This window comes from Mauremys reevesii, linkage group 22 (assembly GCF_016161935.1).
Source record: "Mauremys reevesii isolate NIE-2019 linkage group 22, ASM1616193v1, whole genome shotgun sequence".
NCBI classification, from domain to species: domain Eukaryota; kingdom Metazoa; phylum Chordata; order Testudines; family Geoemydidae; genus Mauremys; species Mauremys reevesii.
In genome coordinates, this window is record NC_052644.1 from 23,141,238 (window position 1) to 23,162,240 (window position 21,003).

Consider the following 21,003-nt stretch of genomic DNA (forward strand, 5'->3'; position numbering starts at 1 on the left):
TCATCAACCCCCTCGGCCCCTTTATCTCCCCAGCTCGTTAAGGCTGAAGGGAGGAGGGGAAGGAACGGGTTAATTTGAAAAGTCAGCTTGGCCTAGAGAGAAGGAGGAAGCTGCTCTGCGTTCAAGGTCAAGAAGCAGCACAGTCTGTCTTGCTCTCCCTGCCAAGCACCAACAAACCCAGCTGGCTGTGAAAAACAGAGACCGAGGCAAACCAAAGGCAACACAAGTGACAGGGCTGAGATTACATTTGCAGAGGTTGGCCGCCCAGTCTAGTCTGCCTTTGCGACCCCGGAGCCGGTGTGGTTTGCGGATGCTGAAGAAGCCACAGGCAGCCGGCCTGGCCTGGGATACTGAGCAAAGGTCTCTGAGAGGGACGCCCCAAGAGACCCCAGGGCGGAAAAACCCAAGAGCGGAAACAAGTTGGAGATTTTTTTGCAGCATGTGTCTGGACAACCTGTGCACAGGATAACCTCCTGTGCACCCCCCCCTCTCTCCTACCCCCGGGCCTGGCACATCCTAATACAGACAATACCGTATACTCTGATGAAACCCAGTGGCCAAGGCCTTCACCCCTTAGTGATCCCTATGGGATGGTGCCAATAGTGCAGCAGCAATTTGGAACATTTACAAAGGCCAACAACATGATGAGAAATTAGAGCAACTGGAAAAGGCCACTGGTCTTATTATTGGAGCACAGTTAACCCCGCGATCCTCAGCAGTGTCATTCGCAGCATGAAGAAGGAAGGAGAATGGAAGGCGCTGATCATGGACCACCCTAGCATGCGCATCCTCTCATCATGCTGCACGATGTCTGACATCGTGGATAAAGGCATCACGCTCGTGGAAGATATTAATAAGCGCCGGGAGACAACTCCCAGCCTGGAGGCCATCTACCTGCTCAGCCCTGTGGAGAAGTCGGTGCAGGCTCTGATCAATGACTTCCAGGGCACCTCCACCTTCACCTACAAGGCGGCTCACATCTTCTTCATCAACACCTGTCCTGAGCCTCTGTTCAACGACCTGAGGAAGTCACGGATCACCAAGGCCATCAAAACCCTCAGGGAGATCAACGTGGCCTTCCTGCCCTACGAGAGCCCGGTGTACTCCCTGGACGGGCCACAGACCTTCCACAACTGGTTCAGCTCCTACCGCTTCTTGGAAAAGAACAAGCAGATGGAGATGCTGGCAGAGCAGATTGCCACATTTGTGTGTAACCCTGAAGGAGTATCCAGCCATCCGCTACAGGAAGGACCATGAAGATAACTTCCAGCTGGTGCACGCTGCGCTGGCCAAACTCAAGGCATTCAAGGCATACGAGCCCAGCATGGGAGAAATCCCCGACAAAGCCCGCTCCCAGCTGCTGATCGTGGACCGGAGCTTCGACCTGGTGTCCCCACTGCTGCACGAGCTCACCTACCAGGCCATGGCCTACGACCTGCTCAGTCAGCATCGAGAACGGCACCTACAAGTACGAGACGACGGGCATCAGCGACTCGCAGGAGAAAGAGGCGCTGCTGGACGAAGACGACGAACTCTGGGTGCAGCTACGCCGCATGCCCATCGCTGACGTCTCCAAGAAGGTGACCGAGCTGCTGCGCACCTTCTGTGAGAGTAAGAGGCTGACCATGGACAAGGCCAACATCGAGGACCTGTCTCAGATCCTGAAGATGCCCCAGTACCAGAAAGAGCTGAACAAGTACTCCATGCTCCTGAACCTGGCCGAGCACTGCATGCGGCACTTCAAACGGACAGTGGAGAAGCTGTGCAGCGTGGAGCAGGACCTGGCCATGGGGACGGACATGGATGGGGAGATGATCGAGGACCCCATGAAGATCATTGTGCCTGTCCTGCTGGACCCCAGCATGCAGGCCTAGGACAAGATCTGCATCATCCTTCTCTACATCTTCCTGAAGAATGGTATAGGTGTGGGGAACCTCATCAGGCTGATCCAGTATGCCAACATCCAGCAGCTGGGCAACATCATCCACAGCATGCAGTTCCTGGGCATCTCTCTCATGCCTCAGAGCGGGCAGCTGAGACCCGAGAGGAAGGTGCGGCTGGAGTCCACCTACCAGCTTTCCCGCTGGACCCCCATGCTCAAGGATGCCATGGAGGACATCGTTGAGGACAGACTGGACAAGAAGCTGTGGCCCTTTGTGTCGGATCCAGTCCCTACCACCAGCTCCCAGGCTGCTGTCAGCGCCCGCTTCGGGCATTGGCACAAGAACAAGCCAGCGGCCGAGTACTGGACAGGCCCATGCCTCATCATCTATGTGCTGGGTGGGGTGTCCATGTCTGAGATGTCTGCATCCAAGTTCCCTTTATCCCTTTTCTCCTTCCACCCTCCCCCCTTTTGTGCTTCCAGCGCAACTACCAGTCGTAAACCTCCATGTTCATCAAACCTTGTATTTCGGATTCCGGATCAAATGGTTCAGCCTCATGGGTTTTGGTTAGATGCAACGACAGTGCCTGGTTAGGATGAACATAGAAGGTGTTGTTATTATTACATCCTTTACAACAATAACCTAACCCTAAACTGAACAGCAACACTCAAAGCATTAACATTCCCATTGTAATCCTATGATGGAGTTGTTCAGTCACAGAGCACAATACATCATAATTACCAAGAGCGTTTTCTACCCATGCTGCTGACAAATAGCTGTGAAAAAGGGAGCCTTATTTCCCAGGCTTTTCATCGACAGAGGGGGCTATTTCCTGCTATACCCTAGGGCGACTGTATGGACTTAAGTTGAATTCCTTTGGGGTCCTTTGCCTTCATCGCAAAGGTTCTGCGTTACCGGGACCTGGGATGACAAGACACCTTTCTAAGGGGGCAGGCAGGATATGACGCGTTCTGGCCGGAAGCTGAAGCTAGACGAAATCAGCCTGGAAACAAAGGTGTCAATTTATAACCGAGAGCGTAATTAACAACGGGCACAATCTACCGACGGGCATGGTGGATTCACCACCACGACAATTTTTCAACTGAGGTGAGATGTTCTTCTAAAAGATCCGCACTAGAAATGAAATGAGAGAAGATCCCTAGATTTGGCCCTCAGCCTTTCTAGATGACTGTCCCCCTTTCAGCAGTCGGATTTGTCTTGCCTAACCCCACGTTTCACCTCACTTAAAAACGACTTGCTTCCGAAATCAGACATAAACATGCAAAAGTGTTCCAGCATGCAGTTACTGGGAAATGGCTGACTTTCTCATTTGTAAAATGGGATTATAAAATAAATTGATTGGAATAGAAAGGTTGTACTTACATTATAGTAGATAGAGCCGTATAAACAAGTCATTGCCTGGATGAAATTTTAGTTTGTGCTGACTTTGCTTGCACTTTCTATGTAGCCTGTTGGAAATTAGGTGAATATCTAGATGAGTTGATGGACCCCCTGGAAGCCCTCAGCGTAGACCGGGGTACGTGAGAACCACTGCCCTAGAGGGTCACCATGAACCCTTCTTGTCTTTGCATCTATGAATTTATGAGAAAACACTTCAAAGGACCAGATGGACAATGCACCAGACAAGACTGGCCTCATGGCCAAGCAGCATCGTGGGGACTCTCTAAGGGGACATGAATGCAAATTTCAGTTATGCAAAATAAAACCAACCCCGGCCTTTTGAAGCTCCTTCATAGTTGTGCTAGTTTTGCTCTGCTTCTGTTGTGAGCTTGAAACGTTTGAAGGACAGACCCCAGCCAGGGCCCTGGAGCCATCTCTGGAGCTTCTTAGCATGTGTTTTGTGGTTTTAAGATGTTTTCTCTGTCATGCTTTCACCTTACGACTAGAATCACAGAAATGTAGGACTAGAAGGGCCCTCGATCTATCCAGTCTCTTGAGGCAGGAGTAAATATTATCTAGACGGGGGTCTGTCTAACCATCTCCCTTGGTCATTTCTTCCTGTGCTTTGCTACCCTGACTGTTCGAAAGTGTCTAACCTAAATCGTCCTTGCTGCAGTTCAATAAAGGAGCTGTGCGCTCATTGATACATGTGAGTAACTCCACAGTGAATAGCCCCTGCAAAGAAAGAACAACCCCCTGAGAATCCAAAGAAGCTGTTTCATGATTTTGGCCTAAAATTTTAGGGTTTTGCCGGCCCTGAACTGAGAAATGTGTTGGGCTTTTTCAAGGGAAAGCCGGGGATTTTCCGTAAAGATGGGACAGTTCCCATTTTGTTGAAAAAATAAATACTGTTCCCCCTGCGAAGGGTGGCGGGTATCCCACCTGGTGGGAAATTTCTGACTTGTGCTGGTATAGAAATGGGTCAGAACAAACTCCATCTGGTTCAGAATCCATCCCTGACCTGGGCCAGTGCCACATGCTGCGGAGGCAGGTATAAGAACCCGCAGGAGCAGGTGAGGATCTGTCCCCATGAAAATTCCCTCCTGACCGCTCATAACAAGAGGTTCCATACAACCCTGAAGCATGAGGTTTAATATCCCTTCCACAACCTTTCGTTAGTCTGAGCGAATCTAACTCTGGATGCTCCTTTTCCCTATGGAAATGTCCAGTCCCTTTTTGAATCTTGCTAGGTGTTAGCCTCGGCATCATCCTGTGGCAATGAGTTCCACAGTCACTGAGGGCATCAGTGTGTCTTTTGAATTTCCCACTGTAATTTCCTGGGCTGTCTCCTTGTTCCTGTGCCATGCGACAGGGAAGACAGAATCCCCCAGGCTCTTTTCTCTGTCCTATTTTCATTGTGTCATGCTTCCTCTTATGCAATATGCAACCCTGATCTTTCTAGACTCTCTTCACAGGAGAGTTTTTCTGGAGCCCGAACTGTCCCCGAGCCCCTGCTCATTCTGCCTTTCCTGTGTGGTGCTGATGGGGCCCAGGGCTGCAGGCAGGATCCAGATATGGGCGAGGGGCTGCGAGCGTGTTTCCAAACTGGTACCTAGTCCTCTCTTCACCGGCTCTTTGATGAACTAAGCAGACCAGACCCCACTAGCCTCTAAGAGAGGTTTTCCAGATGTCCTGTGTAGCTTTATCCCCAATCTTGTGGTCTCTAGTGCTTTTCTTTGGGCCCTCCTGAGTCACAGATTCCAGACCCCGCTATCACGGCCGCCATGTCTAGCTTCAACTCCCAGCCACTGGATCGGGTTAGACCGTTCTCTGCTGGAGCCTGTTATTAAATATTTGTTCCCCATGGCGATACTTCAATATTGGGATCAAGTCACTCTTTAACCTTCCCTTTGTTCAACTAAATAGCTTGTGATCCTCGAATCTCTTACTATCAGGCAGGTTTTCCAAATGGAAGGTTATTTCAGAACCTCCCTTCCATCTGGCCTTGGACTCTATGAATCCCCTTTTCATCCCTTCATGGGCCTTTTGGAGAACAGAATGACCTGCATGTCCCTTGGCATGCCTGTAACACTTGGAGCTCAGTATTATAACAATGACTAGAATCTAATCTCATGCTTCAGGGCTTCAGTCAGTCATCTGCAGCGGTCAGGAAGGAATGCTTTCCCCTAGTGAGGTCTAGATGAAATTACTAGAAGGTGGATGTACAACTGGTCACAAGACCGTACTCAAAGAGTAGTTATCACAGTTCACGGTCAAACCGGGAGGTCGTATCTAGTGGGGTCCTTCAGGGATCAGCCCTGGGTCTGGGACTAGTCAATATTTTCCTTAACGTCTTGGATAATGGGGTGGCGGGCGCTCTTATGAAATGTTCAACTGACCCCAAGCTGGGCGGGGTTGTGAGCACTGGCGAGGTTTCAGCTGGAGTCCTGTGTCCCGTTCTGGGCACTGCACTTCAAGACAGATGTGGTCAAACTGGAGAGAATCCAGAGGCAAGCGACAGGAAGGAGGTAAGGTTTCGAAAACCTGACCTAGGAAAACTCCCACCGCAGCTCGTGGGGGCTGCAGGGGGCAGAATTGTTGGGGGGCTTGAAACAGTAGAATTCTTGGAGGGAACAATTGATGGGGTGGATAATGTCTCCCCGGCCTGCTCCCCGTTTCACTCGAGGGCTGTGAATGTGCGTTTCTTTCTCTCTGCCGGGCATCCAGCCGATCGGCCGGGTAAATCCACACTCCATGTCTAGGGCAGGCTGAGTTTCCACTACCTCCTCACACGTGCACAAGGCAATGGGGCTCAATGCAGCTGTTTTGGGGGCCCCTCCGAGACCAGAGAAATAATCCCCTAAATGAGAACCCAGCTTGGGGAGGGTGGTGGGGTGTAGGGGTCAGAGTTGAGGGGGCTGGGAGCCAGGACTCCTGGGTTCTCGACAGTTCTCAGTAGGGTGACCAGATGTCCCGATTTTATAGGGACAGTCCAGATTTTTGGGTCTTTTTCTTATATAGGCTCCTATTATGCCCCACCCCCTTCCCGATTTTTCACATTTACTGTCTGGTCACCCTAGTTCTCAGGGAGAGGAGTGGGGGCTGGTGGTTAGAGTAGAGGGGCTGGGAGCCAGGACTCCTGGGTTCTCTCCCCCACTCTGGGAGGGGAGTGGGGGCTGGTGGTTAGAGCAGAGGGGCTGGGAGCCAGGACTCCTGGGTTCTCTCCCCCACTCTGGGAGGGGAGTGGGGGCTAGTGGTTAGAGCAGAGGGGCTGAGAGCGAGGACTCCTGGGTTCTCTCCCCCACTCTGGGAGGGGAGTGGGGGCTAATGGTTAGAGCGGGGGGGATGGGAGCCAGGACTCCTGAGTTCTCTCCTTGGCTCTTGGAGGGGAGTGGCGTGGGTGAGAACGGGGAGCTGGGGGGGCTGGGAGCCAGGACTCCTGGGTTCTTTCCTCAGCCCTCTGAAGGGATTGGGGTCTAACAAAGCCAGGTGCCCAGGCATGGAAGTGCCAGGGATGGCCTCTCCCTCACACCACACTGGGTGCAAAGGGCCCAGCCCTCGGTGCCACGCAGGGACTGGCAGCAGGGCAGAAGAGCCGAGGCTGGCCCTGCTCTGACGCGGGTTACTGGGAGCACTCTATGGGGGGTGTGTGTGTGTGTGGAGCTGTGGCCCAGCAGCCCCCCCCCACCCGCCCTGGGCGCCAATTTCCTGTGCAATTAGCCTCCTGCGTCTGAATCCCTGTGGGCAGGAGCCAGGGGGTGACGAGCTCCCAGCCCCCCTGGCTGCGGGGCCCGGCTGGCACGGTGGGGATTGGCTCAGGCAGGAGCCCTGGGAGTCGGTGCCAGGGGAGGACTCGTGGATGCCAGGGAAAGGAGCCATAAAGGCCCTGGCGTCGCCCGGGTGGAAAGCAGTGGGCACCGGCACCGAGAGAGAGGCAGACCCTGCCGCTGCCCAGGTAGGGCGGGTGCCGTGGGGCAGGGATGGGACACGGGGCCTTTCCTGGGTAGGGACACCCCCTCTGCACTGACCCCCATCACCTCCTCCCTGGCTGAGACCATCTCTGGTCAGGGGGCTGTCCAGCCACAGTCAGTGGGAGCCAGGACACCTGGGTTCTGTCCCTGGCTCCGGGAGGGCAGTGGATCTGGTGGGTTAGAGCAGGGGAGGCTGGGAGCCAGGACTCCTGGGTTCTCAGGGGCGAATCCTTCCATGCTTTGCCCATAAAGGGCTCCCAGCCCATCCCGGTCCCTCTCTCTCTCAGCGGGAGGCAATTTCCTTCCTTCTCTTCAGCCGTCTCCCTTTCTAATCCCTGCCCTGCTCAGAGGATCCCCCCATCTGGTTACCCCTCCCCCTTGGTACCTCTCAGCCAGAGCCCCTCCTGCTAGTTCTTCCCTCCTTTCCCAGACCTGGGGCCCCTCCCCAAACCCCTGTCCCCCGGCCGTGTGCCCAGCTCCATCTGGGATGGAGGGATCAGTGTTTAGGGCCAGAGGGGGGGCTCCCCAAAGCTGTCTGGACCACCCCCCTCTCTTTGCTCCGAATATGCAACCCCGATGATGACACCCAGCCCTTGGGGCTCTCAGCCATCAACCCTGACCAGGTGTCCCCATCCCGTCTTTATGAGGATGTTTGTTATGGTCCCGGTAGGAGGCTGCAGATGACATTGCGGTGGGGACAATGACATTGAGCACTGCTGAGATCAGGGCGCCCCTTGTGCCAGGCGCTGCCCGGACCCCAGCCGAGATCAGGGCGCCCCTTGTGCCAGGCACTGCCCGGACCCCAGCTGAGATCAGGGTGCCCCTTGTGCCAGGTGCTGCCCAGATCCCGACCGAGATCAGGACACCCCCTTGTGCCAGGCGCTGCCCGGACCCCAGCCGAGATCAGGGCGCCCCTTGTGCCAGGCGCTGCCCGGACCCCAGCCGAGATCAGGGCGCCCCTTGTGCCAGGCGCTGCCCGGACCCCAGCCGAGATCAGGGCGCCCCTTGTGCCAGGCGCTGCCCGGACCCCAGCCGAGATCAGGGCGTCCCTTGTGCCAGGCACTGCCCAGACCCCAGCCGAGATCAGGGTGCCCCTTGTGCCAGGCGCTGCCCAGACACACAAGGGGAGACTGGCTCTGCCCTCGAGAGCTCCCACTCTGAATACACCAGGGGAAGCAGAGCCCTAGAGCTGGGCAATAACTTGCCCAGCGTAACCCAGCTGGTCAGTAGCGGAGCTGCGAAGAGAACCCAGGAATCCCAAGTGCCCGTCCTGCTGTCTGCCCACATCACATTGCCATGCTGCCTCCGGGTCCCTCCAGCTCATCGCCCTGCCCGAGGCATCGCTCCCCCCCCAGCTCAGTAGCTCCTGCAGATTTAAATCACCGCCTCCTCTTTCCAAAAGGAACTCCGTGAACCCCGCTTTCCTCACCAGCGCTGTTCGCCTGCTAACGTCCCTAAAGATGTGTTTGGATGTTGGCTTATTCTTTGCTTCGTAGCCTAAATTGTTATGTGGCGTTATGTGCGGCTGTTCCCCAGCTGCCCCGCCCCAGAGGTGGCTGCATCTCTGTGCCAGACCAGCCCTCCCAGAACACCAAATCCTTGACACTAGGAGAAGACAGTGCCAGCCCCACCCTGGGCCGAGGGCACTGGCAGAGGGGCAGGCTCTCACCCACGCTCTCTCCCCACAGATCCGTGCCCCCCATGGCCAGGCCAAACCGGACAGTGGTGACCGACTTCCTCCTCGTGGGCTTCCCCTCCCGCCAAGACCTAAGTCTGCTCCTCTTCTCGCTCGCGCTGCCCGTCTTCCTGCTGGGCCTGGTGGGGAACCTGGGCCTGGCGGTTCTGATCCGGGCCGAGCGCTCCCTCCACACCCCCATGTACTACTTCCTCAGCCACTTGGCGCTGCTGGACCTCTGCTCCTGCTGTGCCGTGGGCCCCGTCATGCTGTGGGGCCTGCTGGCCGGCCGGGCTGCCCTCCCCGGCCCGGCCTGCGCCCTCCAGATGTTCCTCTTCGCCGCTGCCACGGACGCCGAGTGTTGCCTGCTGGCTGTCATGGCCTACGACCGCTACGCCGCCGTCTGCCGCCCGCTGCACTACCAGGCCGCTGTGCCACCCCACCTCTGCCGCGGGCTGGTGCTGGGCTCCTACGCGGCCGGGGCGGCCAGTGCGGCCGTGCACTCCGGCCTGGCCTTCCGCCTCCCCTTCTGCCGCAGCCGCACCGTCAACAGCTTCTTCTGTGACATCCCACCCGTGCTGGAGCTGGCCTGCGCCGACACCAGCCTCAACCAGGCCCTGCTGCTGGCCATCTGCGGAGCCATCCAGTGCGTCACCCTGCTGGCCATCCTGGCCTCCTACGGGCTCATCCTCGGGGCCGTGGGGCGGGCGGGTTTGCGTCGGGCTGCCTCCACCTGCGGCTCCCACCTGGCAGCTGTAGCTGTGCTCTATGGGACCCTCATCTTCATGTACCTGCGGCCCGAAGGCAGCTACGCTCCCCAGGCCGACAAGATGGCCGCTGCCTTCTACACCGTGGTCATCCCCACCCTCAACCCTGCCATCTACAGCCTGCGCAATGCCGACGTCAAGGGGGCCCTGGCCAGGCAGCTCCTGGGCGGGCGCCGCATCTGGGGGGGCTGAGGAACAGGGGCGGCTCCAGGCCCCAGCACGCCAAGCCGCGGGGGGTGCTCTGCCGGTCCCCGCGAGGGCGGCAGGCAGGTTGCCTTCGGCGGCAGGCCTGCGGAGGGTCTGCTGGTGCCGCGGCTTCAGCGGACCTCCCGCAGGCTGCTGCCGAATTTGCGGGACCGGGGACCTCCCGCAGGCAAGCCGCCGAAGGCAGCCTGCCTGCCGGGCTTGGGGCGGCAAAATGCCTAGAGCCGCCCCTGCTGAGGAAGGGGCAGGAGGAGGGGTGGCAAAGGGGAGGGGAGATGGGGCAAGATGGCTGCTTAAGGTCTGCCACGGTATTGGTGTAGCGCTTCAGTGCAGACGCAACCTACTCTGCTGGGTGAGGGAGGGTAAGGCACCCCCCAAGGAGGCGGTCGCTAGGTCTTACGGAGTAATTCTTCCACCGCCCCAGAGCTGTGCACACATCTCTCCGGGGTGTGGCTTTTTCACACCCTGGAGCGACATCGCTGGGTCGACCAACTTCCTCGTGTAGCCCAGGTCTAAGCTAGGGTGACCAGATGTCCCAATTTTATAGGGACAGTCCCGATTTTGGGGTCTTTTTCTTATATAGGCTCCTATTACCCCCCACCCTGTCCTGATTTTTCACATTTGCTGTCTGGTCACCCTAGTCTAAGTACATAAGAACATAACAATGGCCAGACTGGGTCAGACCAAAGGTCCATCCAGCCCAGTGTCCTGTTTTCTGACAGTGGCCCGTGCCAGGTGCCCCAGAGGGAATGAACAGACCAGGGAATCATCAAGTGACCCATCCCCTGTCGCCCATTCCCAGCTTCTAGCACTCAGAGACTTGGGACACCATCCCTGCCCAGCCTGGCTACGATGGACCTATCCTCCATGGACCCATCTAGTTCCTTTTTCAACCCGGTTATAGTCTTGACCCTGGCAACATCCTCAGGCAAAGAGTCCTGCAGCCAGTGGCCCTGTCCTGTCTCTGCACTTCACAGCCCCTTAAATGCTTGGTCCCTGGAAGGGGGCTCTGGATGGGACACGGCCCATCCTCGCCTTCTCCTAAATGACGCCAAGCATCTCACAGAGCTCTGGGCTGTTAGGGGGTTACTTCCGGGGCCCTTCTCACATGAACAGAGAGCAACGATACCCGAAGTCCGAAGGTGCAAACAATTTGATGTTTATTGGAGTGAACTTCCAGCAAGCATGATTCCAATTTCCTTCCTCAGTGTCCCCCTTCCCAGCTCTGACCCCACAGAGCCTGGCCTGTGTCCCTGTTCCCACCCACCCCCTTAGCAAAACATGATTCCACTCTCCCACGCCCAGTCCCTGTTCCCATTCCCCCCCTTACTTCCTGATCAACTGCAGATTATATAGTAAAACTTGCGTTCTGCTTAGCCATATCTGAACCAATCATTTTACTGAAATTTAACTAACCAGTCCTAACATATTGTAACAGGATTATCTAACCAACTATATCCCAACACCTTAACTGGTTTACACCCAACAAAATTGCAGACAGAAACAATCACAGAACCAGACAGAGATTATACAGACAAACAATAGGAAAGTGAAAAGAACGAGGAGCACTTGTGGCACCTTAGAAGACTAACAAATTTATTTGGGCATAAGCTTTCATGGGCTAAAGCCCACTTCTTCAGATGCATGTAGCGGAAAATACAGTAGGAAGATATATATATATATATATATGAAAAAATGGGTGTTCCCATAACAACTCTAATGAGACTAATTGATGAAGGTGGGCTATTACCAGCAGGAGAAAAAAACTTTTGTAGTGATAATCACGATGGCCCATTTCCAACAATTGACAAGAAGGTGTGAGTATCAGAAGGGGGAACATTAGCATGGGGAAATAGTTTAATTTGTGTAATGACTCATCCACTCCCAGTCTTTATTCAAGCCTAATTTAATGGTGTCCATTTTGCAAATTAATTCCAGTTCTGCAGTGGAGACTACAGTGCTAGAACAACAAAGAAATGAGGATTTCACACCCCTGCTATGGAAAAGTGAGTCCTTGCCAGACAGGATGCTATTAAGCTACGTTTTCTTTCAATCTTCTAGGCTCTTCCCTTTCTCTGGAGGTGATGGACATTATCAGGCCAGGACTGTATTCCTAACGGCCCCATAGCACCTTATTTCAGTGTGACTAGTGGAATGTAAGGATGGGACCATACGTTTTCCAGCTTATGGCTGCCTCTGCTGCTTAGCCAAAGGCCTCAGACTGTCACAGTGAGAAAAGGCCCTATTCAGGCAGACAGTGATTTTGAGTCTTTCTTTTATACCTCTATAACTAGCTAAATGATAAACATATACCTACATTCTTACAGTATAGACCTTTACGGACAGGCCTGTCTATATCCTAACACTCTGGGCTCGCACCTGGGGCCGAATCTCTGAACTTGGATCCTTGGGCAATGCCTGGCTTGGAGAGATCATGGGACAAACATTCTGTTAATTACCACAAATTGACACCGCAACTCATCAGCCGCCCCGCCTCCACCCCCAGCTCCCATCCCCGAGGGTACCAGCGCCTAACGATGCCCAGAGCGGTGTGGCTTCATTATCAGTAATGAATACACCAGGGGATGAGTTGGAGACGGGAACACAGGGAGACCCGAGTGGGGATGGATGTGCCTGTGCTGTGTATTCCTATGTTAGGTGGATAAACAGGGGACTCGGGAGTAGCGGGAGATTGGGTCTAGTTCCCCTGTAATTGGCCCTGGTGCGACCACAGTGTAGCAGTACCAACATGGGGGATAAATATTTAATAACAAGCTCTTCAGTCTAGCAGAGGAAGGTCTAACCTGATCCAGTGGCTGGACGGTGAAGCTAGACACGTTCACACAGGAAATAAGACGGACATTTTTAGCGATGAGGGGAATTAACCATCGGGACAACTGACCAAGGGTCATGGTGGATTTTCCGTCCCTGACAATTTTTCAGTCAAGCTGGGGTGTTTCTTTAGGAGATCTGCTCTAGGAATTGTCTTGGGGCCTTTCTCTGGCCTGTGACGGGGTGTCCCAGCAGATGGTCCTAGTGTGGAATCGATGGATGATCTCGAAACTCTCCCAACTCCAAAGAATCCAGGGCTGTCCTAGGGTCTGGGATCTATGGGTTGGTTCAGATTAGATGATCCCAATGGGCTCTTCTGGCTTTGGTATCTATGTTAACAGCAGGTGGCAAGGGTGGCCAACCCTCCAGGATTGCCCTGGAGTCTCCAATAATTAAAGATGGATCTTTAATTAAAGATGATGTCATGTGATGAAACCTCCAGGAATACGGTCAACCAAAATTTACAACCCTATAGGTGGCATGTTTTCGATGAGCTACCTCACTTCATGGACATCAATAGCTTGATCTTGTGGGAGTCATTCCTCCACCACATGGATCTGAATTTACTCCCCTGAAATAGGTTTCAGAGTAGCAGCCGTATCAGTCTGTATCCGCAAAAAGAACAGGAGTACTTGTGACAAATTTATTTGAGCACAAGCTTTTGTGGACTACAGCCCACTTCGTCAGATGCATAGAATGGAACATATAGTAAGAAGATTATACATACATACAGAGAACATGAAGAAGTGGAAGTAGCTATACCAACTGTAAGAGGCTAATTAATTAAGATGAGCTATTATCAGCAGGAGAAAAAAAACTTTTGTAGTGATAATCAAGATGACCCATTTTAGACAGTTGACAAGAAGGTGTGAGGATACTAAACATGGGGAAATAGATTCAATATGTGTAATGACCCAGCCGCTCCCAGTCTCTATTCAAACCCAAGTTATTGGTATCTAGTTTGCATATTAATTCAAGCTCAGCAGTTTCTCGTTGGAGTCTGTTTTTGAAGCTTTTCTGTTGCAAAATTGCCACCTTTAAGTCTGTTACTGAGTGACCAGAGAGGCTGAAGTGTTCTCCTACTGGTTTTTGAATGTTATGATTCTTGATGTCAGATTTGTGTCCATTTATTCTTTTACGTAGAGATTGTCCGGTTTGGCCAATGTACATGGCAGAGAAGCATTGCTGGCACATGATGGCATATATCACATTGGTATGTGCAGGTGAACGAGCCCCTGATGACGTGGCTAATGTGATTAGGTCCTAAGATGGTGTCATTTGAATAAACAAGTGGACAGAGTTGGCATCGGGCTTTGTTGCAAGGATAGGTTCCTGGGTTAGTGTTTTTGTTGTGTGGTGCGTGGTTGCTGGTGAGTATTTGCTTCAGGTTGGGGGGCTGTCTGTAAGCGAAGACTGGTCGGTCTCCCAAGATCTGTGAGAGTGAGGGATCATCTTTCAGGATAGGTTGTAGATCTTTGATGATGCACTGGAGAGGTTTTAGTTGGGGGCTGAAGGTGACAGCTGGTGGCGTTCTGTTATTTTCTTTGTTGGGCCTGTCCAGTAGTAGGTGACTTCTGGCTACTCTTCTGGCTCTGTCAATCTGTTTTTTCACTTCATCAGGTGGGTATTGTAGTTTTAAGAATGCTTGATAGAGATCTTGTAGGTGTTTGTGTCTGTCTGAGGGATTGGAGCAAATGCGGTTGTATCTTAGAGCTTGGCTGTAGACAATGGATCGTGTGGTGTGTCCTGGATGGAAGCTGGAGACATGTAGGTAAGTATAGTGGTCAGTAGGTTTCTGGTATAGGGTGGTGTTTATGTGACCATCACTTACTAGCACAGTAGTGTCCAGGAAATGGACCGTTTGTGTGGATTGGTCTAGGCTGAGGTTGATGGTGGGATGGAAATTGTTGAAATCATGGTGGAATTCCTCAAGGGCTTCTTTTCCATGGGTCCAGATGATGAAGCTGTCATCAATGTAGCGCAAGTAGAGTAGGGGCATTAGGAGACGAGAGCTAAGGAAGCATTGTTCTAAGTCAACCATAAAAATGTTAGCGTACTGTAATAGTAATAGACAAGACTTGTTTGCTTACATCACAAGACCTGAGCAAACATCTCTCTCTAACAATGCAGAATGCATTTCAAAGTTCTGTTCATTTACATATCTTCCTAACAAGTGTTTAAAGTTCGGCCACGGGTCAGGTCAGTCTGGGAGTTAATTAACTCTTTCTGGCCCTGTGTCACCTTGCAGTGAGATATTATATTACAATCATAACATCACAAGGCGTCAGAGCGGATCAGCAGGGCAATGGGCAAGTTCCCCAGCAGCGTCAGCAGGCACATGGAGAGGAAGAGAAGGTGCCAAAGCTCCGGCCAGTGTGAGAGACCCAGCAGCATGAACCCGGAGACGCTGGGCTGGTTCCCCTGCTTCATGGCTCCGAGGTCCCGGCAGAGAGGAGATTTCAGCCATGAAGTCGAATGCTCAGCTGAGAATGGGCTCCAAGGGCGATGGAGACCCACGATGAACCGAGCCAACGGTCACACGTTCTACACCCAGAAAGGGACCGTTCTGACCCATCTCGCCTCACTTCCTGCACCCTCCAGGCCCAACACCCAGAGCCCTTCCGACATCCAGCCAAGAGCTGCGGGGTGAACTAAAGTTTCGCTCTTAGAAAGAGACTTCCAGTCTCGATGCAATGGACTCCAAGTGATGGAGAAGTCCCCACGCCCCTCGGCAAGCTGTTCCTATGGTTAACCCCCCTCCCTCTTAAATATTGGCAAATTATTACCCAAGAGACAGTCAGAAAGGGGGAGTTTCTTTCTAAGAAAAACTCTCCAGCTAAAGAGACAGGGAACAAGGGACGTTGTTAAAATGAAAACTTTATTTAAGTAACTCTAAAGAACCTCTCGATGCCAACTACCAAGAGTTCACCGTTAACTCCCAAGAGGCCTGTCAAACTCCTTACACCTAGCACACTGCTTTCATAGCGTTTATCCATCAATAATGTCATGGGAGCGCTTCAGTAAAAGCTGGGCTCATGGTGGTCATACCAGCATATCTACATACAGAGGCCATGTAAAAAGTGAAATGCCTATAATGAAAAACAGTCTGAAGCACGAAAGGGTGGACAAACACGTCTGGTCTGCCTCGGTCTCTGGCCGACCGGGAGCCTCTGTGTCTTGCTAGATTTGAGCTCCAGGGGGGATTTATCTCCTGGGTGGATTCACTGATAGGGGATAAGCTTCAAGCGTGGACTGAATCCTTTCCCACACTCAGCACATTGATAGGGTCTCTCTCGTGCATGGACTCTCTGATGGATGATAGGGGGTAGCCTTATCTGTAATCATGGGTTACTTTAACTCAGTGGTTCTCAAACTTATTTGATCGGGTCCCCCCTTCTTTGTGTCTGTAGTCGTTTACCCACTTCCCCCAAGTATATATACCACTGCCCAGCTCTGAAGACAGAGCGGAGAGCAGCGGCTGCTGGCCAGGTGCCCAGCTCTAAAGGCAGCGCCGCCGCCAGCAGTGGCGCAGAAGTAAGGGAGGCCACGTGAAAAGTTATATTTGTCAGTATCACTTTTTACAGCAGACTTAGTGCCCGATGGCCACCCTTACTTCTGTGCTGTTGCTGCCACCCCCCTAGGGCTGACAGCCAGGTGATGGGGGAGGGGGGTGGGAAGGAGACCCCAAGCCCAAGCCACCTCCTGGTGAAGGATTGGCTGGAGGATGGGAGCCCAAGCCCTGGTGGTGGGGATCCAGCTGTTGCCTTTATCCTGCCTCTTGGGTGTGCACGGCCCTTCTGCATGATCTCCAGCCACTCGGGGCTGACAGACAGAGCTCTTCAAATAAAAAAAAAGGCCCACAGCTCATGCCTCCCTTGCCACACTCCCGCACCTCCCCTGGTAGGCCCCTCCCAGAGTTTGAGAACTGCTGCTTTAACTAATCACCCACCCCCGGGTGAGGGTTTGCACCTAGTTTAATCTGTGAGCGTTCAGCCCCAAGCTTCACTGCAGTAGAGAGAGTGTCGATAGTCCACGGCAGTATTTCTGTAATCAGGAGTTTTATCAGCCAAACAAACCACAATACGCACACTGCAGTGGAGCATCTTGCCTTTGCATCCTGCATGCCATTCCTTGCAAAAATGCCCAAAGTGGCTCATCCTCCTCATCTTCATCCTCACCATCAGCGGGCGTCACCCTGGTGTCTCCCAAGGCACGCAGGCCGGAACACCGCTGCTATACTGGGCTCACTGGAGTGCGCACATATTTATGAAGGTTTTGACCACTTTTACTTTTTTGAGCTTCCCCACCCCACAACTTGCGGGCTGCTCCATTTTTCATAGGCTACTAATTGGTTCGTTCCTCTTATACTCACTGACCTTTATGTCAGTCAGTCACCATAACAACTTGTGCTTTTCAGATTGCTGCCGGCCCTCTGAGTCTGCAAAAGATCCCCCAAATACTCTAACTATCTTTAACGGGTACATTGCAATATAAATTTCCTAAATATCCGCAGTTGAGCACTTACTGAATGCAGTATTCTACCTTATGACATCCTGTGATCTAAAGTCATTGCTATCTTGTGACAACTTATGATCTAAGGTCACTTATTGTCCGTGCTTAATTTGTAATGAAAGAGGTACCGGGGCTCAAGCAATGTTTTTACATTAATAACTGATGCAGCAAGTGCAGAGGCACCGGGGCTCAGCTCTGGAAAGCCCTGGCACATATTAAGCCCTGCTTACTGGCTAGTGGCTTATGTCACGTCTTTAGGCTTTAAGACTTGTTTTTCTAAGCTAAATATCTTACAAACCTAAGGCCTGTAGGCCCTATGTTATGGCATAAATTAATACTTGTATTTCACCTCTATGCCCTAAATACACCTGATGTCTTTTACCCTTGGCTACCACATTCAGGGGATTGTTGGGGTCTCTCTTCATGGAGGACAGGTCCATCATTGACTATTAGCCAAGATAGTTAGGGATGCAAGGCCATGCTCCAGGTGTCCCTAAACCTCTGACTGACAGAAGCTGGGACTGGATGACAAGGAACAGATTACTTGTTAATTTTCCTCTTCTGTTCATTCCCTCAGAAGCATCTGGCACTGCCCATTGTCAGAAGACAGAAAACTGGTCTAGATGGACCATTGGTCTGACCAGGCGCAGTGGAAATTCTCTAAAAGTGTGAGGGCCACTGGTGACTGAACCGTCACTCTGCCCCTGCATCGCCCCTTCTCCCTGAGGCCCCACCCCTTCTCCCCAAGGCTCCGCCCTGATGCCACCCATTGCCCTCGAGGACCCACCCTCACACCACCCTTTTCCCCAAGGCCCCACCCTCACATTGCTCCTTCCCCTGAGAACCCACTCCATGCCACCTCTTCTCCCCCAAACCCCGCCCCCTGCTCACTGTTCTTTGCCCCCTCTCCCCCCGTTGCTCGTCCTTACTTTGGGTAAAAAGTGATGGGGCCATGGCTCCCAGGTCTCCCCTGTTCTAGTGCCCCAGGGTCTGAACCAGTATGGTCTTCCTTTAGTTCTTATGTCCCTCTGCGGACCCTCTGATGGGTGATGAAGTCTGACCTCTCCCAGGATCCTCTCCCACACTCATCACATTGATGGGGTCTCCTGTGTGGATTCTCAGGTGCTTAGTGGGCATTGAATTCCCACCAAATCTTTTCCCACATTCACGATGCTCAGGGGTGCTCCCCTGAGTTGATTCTCTGATGGACACTAAGCTTTGAGCTCCCATTGACTCCTCTCCCACATTCAGGACATCTATAGGGTTTCTCTCCTGGTGGATCCTTTGGTATGTAATCAAGTCTGAGCTCCAGTCAAACCTTTCCCCACATTTAGGACACTGACAGGGTCTTTCTCCTTCTCCTAGCTGATCCCTCGGCTGTTTCTGGGCTCTGATTTAAACTTTTCTGACCCTCTGTGCTGGGGCCAGGTTTAAGTCAGATCAGTGGTTTGAGCATTGGCCTTTTAAACCTGGGGTTGTGAGCTCAGTCCTTGAGGGAGCCACTTAGGGATCTGGGTCAAAATCAGTATTTGGTCCTGCTAGTGAAGGCAGGAGGCTGGACTCCATGACCTTTCAGGGTACTTTCCAGTTCTATGAGATAGGTAAGTCACAGGAGGATTTTGAGGATTTCTCACTCTCCTGTTTTGGAGAGATTTACTTCCACTCCCTTTTGGGGGTCCACTCTGCTGCCTTTCTGAGCTGGGCTGTCTCTTGCTGTCTCTCCTGCCATCTGAACTATGGGAAACTAGAGTAGGCCTTGGCAGCATGGTAACACACCAGGTATTGGCTTGGCTAACCAAGTAAGCCCGTTCCGGTCCGGAGAGGATGGTACAAAAACACCCAGAGTTCTCAAGTAAATATGTATACAAATTCCCAAGAGATTGTACAGGAATACACCGAGCCCTTGTAAGATAAGGATGGGATGGCAGGATAATGGATGAGGATGGTTAATTTTGAACTAGTAGGTACAAGGTATAAGGGAGGTAACGAATAACATCTGGAGTATAATACGTAACTCGTTTGTATTGATGTATAAAAGGAGAAGACATAGGAGGGGCCAAGGGGACAGCATCCTATTATGTTGACCAAGCCTTTACTTTGTCGCGGACATACCTATGTTAGTATCCCTGTGCCAGGGCATTGGACAGGCTAGGACTGTACATTGCTGACAATAAACCCTGGCCGAGCAGCTTTGCCACCAACCCGAGCCTGTGGTTTCTTTAGGAATAACATTGAGGTCTGCTGAACCAGCACACAGCACTCGCTGCTAATCCAGGTAACACTGGAGCTCCAAGAACAGCAGCACTGGCAGCACCACCAACACTCCATCGCATGAACCTCACTTGTCTTTATGGAATGTCGTCTTGTTGATTTCAGACCAGTTCTCCAATTTGGTGAGGTAGTTTTGAATCCTAATCCTGTCCTTGGAAGTGCTTGCAACCCCTCCCAACTTGGTGTCACCTGCACATTTTATAAGCATCCGCTCCACCTCCATTATCCAAGTCATTAATGAACATATTGGATAGGTCTGAACCCAGGACTGACCCCACTAGAGACTATGAGCTGCCAATGTGATGCGGCCATGAAAAAGGCTAATGCAGTCCTAATGCGTCAGGCAAGATATTTCTGGTATAGACAAGGGAATGTTAGTACCATTATACAAGGCAATGGTAAGACCCCTCTGGAATACTGTATGCAATGCTGGGCTCCCATGTTCATGAAAGACGAACTCAAACTGGAACAGGTGCAGAGAAGGGCTACTCGGATGATCTGAGGAATGGAAAACCTACGCTACGAGAGGAGACTCAAAGAGCTTGGCTTGTTTAGCCTAACCAAACAAAGGCTGGGGGGAGATGTGATTGCTCTCTATAAATACATCAGAGAGATAAATACCGGGGAAGGAAAGTTGCTATTTAAGTTAAGCACCAATGTGGGCACAAGAACAAATGGATATAAATTGGCCATCAACAAATTTTGGCTTGAAATTATGTGAAGGTTTCTAACCATCAGAGGAGTGAAGTTCTGGAACAGTGGGGGCAAAAAACTGAACTGGCTTCAAGACTGAGCTCGATACGTTTATGGATAGGACGGTACAATGAGGCTGCCTATGATGGCATGTAGCCCATCTGTGACTGCTTGCAGAAAATTTGTCCAATGGCTGGTGATGGGACACTAGATGGGGAGGGCTCTGAGTTACCACAGCAAATTCTTTCCCAGGTGTCTGGCTTGTGGATCTTTCCCACATGCTCAGGGTCTAACTGCTCACTGTATTTGGGGTTAGGAAGGAATATTCCCCTGGGCCAGATTGGCAGAGACCCTGAGGGTTTTTGCCTTCCTCTGCAGTGTGGGTCATGGGTCACTTGCAGGTTTAAACTAGTGTCAATGGTGGATTCTCTGTAACTTGAAGTCTTTACATCATGATTTTTGGACGTCAGTGATTCAGCCAGAGGTTAGGGGTCTATTACAGGAGTGGGTGTGTCACGGAGTGTGTGGGAGTCAGGGCTCTGCACCCCTACTTCCTGCGATTCACCATGACTCTCAGCCAGCCAGTAAAATGGAAGGTTTATTGGATGACAGGAACACAGTCCCAAACAGAGCTTGTAGGTACAACCAGGACCCCTGAGTCAAGTCCTTCTGGGGGGCAGGGAGCTTAGACCCCAGTCCTGGGATTCCCTCCATTTCCCCAGCCAGCTCCAAACTGAAACCCCCTCCAGCAGTCTCACCCAGCCTCCCCCCCGGCTCCTCCTCCAGCCTTTGTC

At 52.3% G+C, this 21,003-nt stretch overlaps 1 protein-coding gene and 1 pseudogene across 1 annotated transcript; both read left to right on the forward strand.

Annotated features, from left to right (window-relative positions):
* Positions 1–687: 687 nt before the first annotated feature.
* LOC120388492 lies at positions 688–2,477 on the forward strand (annotated as a pseudogene).
* Positions 2,478–8,956: 6,479 nt separating this feature from the next.
* LOC120388544 (olfactory receptor 5C1-like) lies at positions 8,957–9,889 on the forward strand. The gene has a single exon (XM_039510438.1). It carries the CDS (start codon positions 8,957–8,959, stop codon positions 9,887–9,889), a length of 933 nt encoding a protein of 310 aa, XP_039366372.1.
* Positions 9,890–21,003: the final 11,114 nt, after the last annotated feature.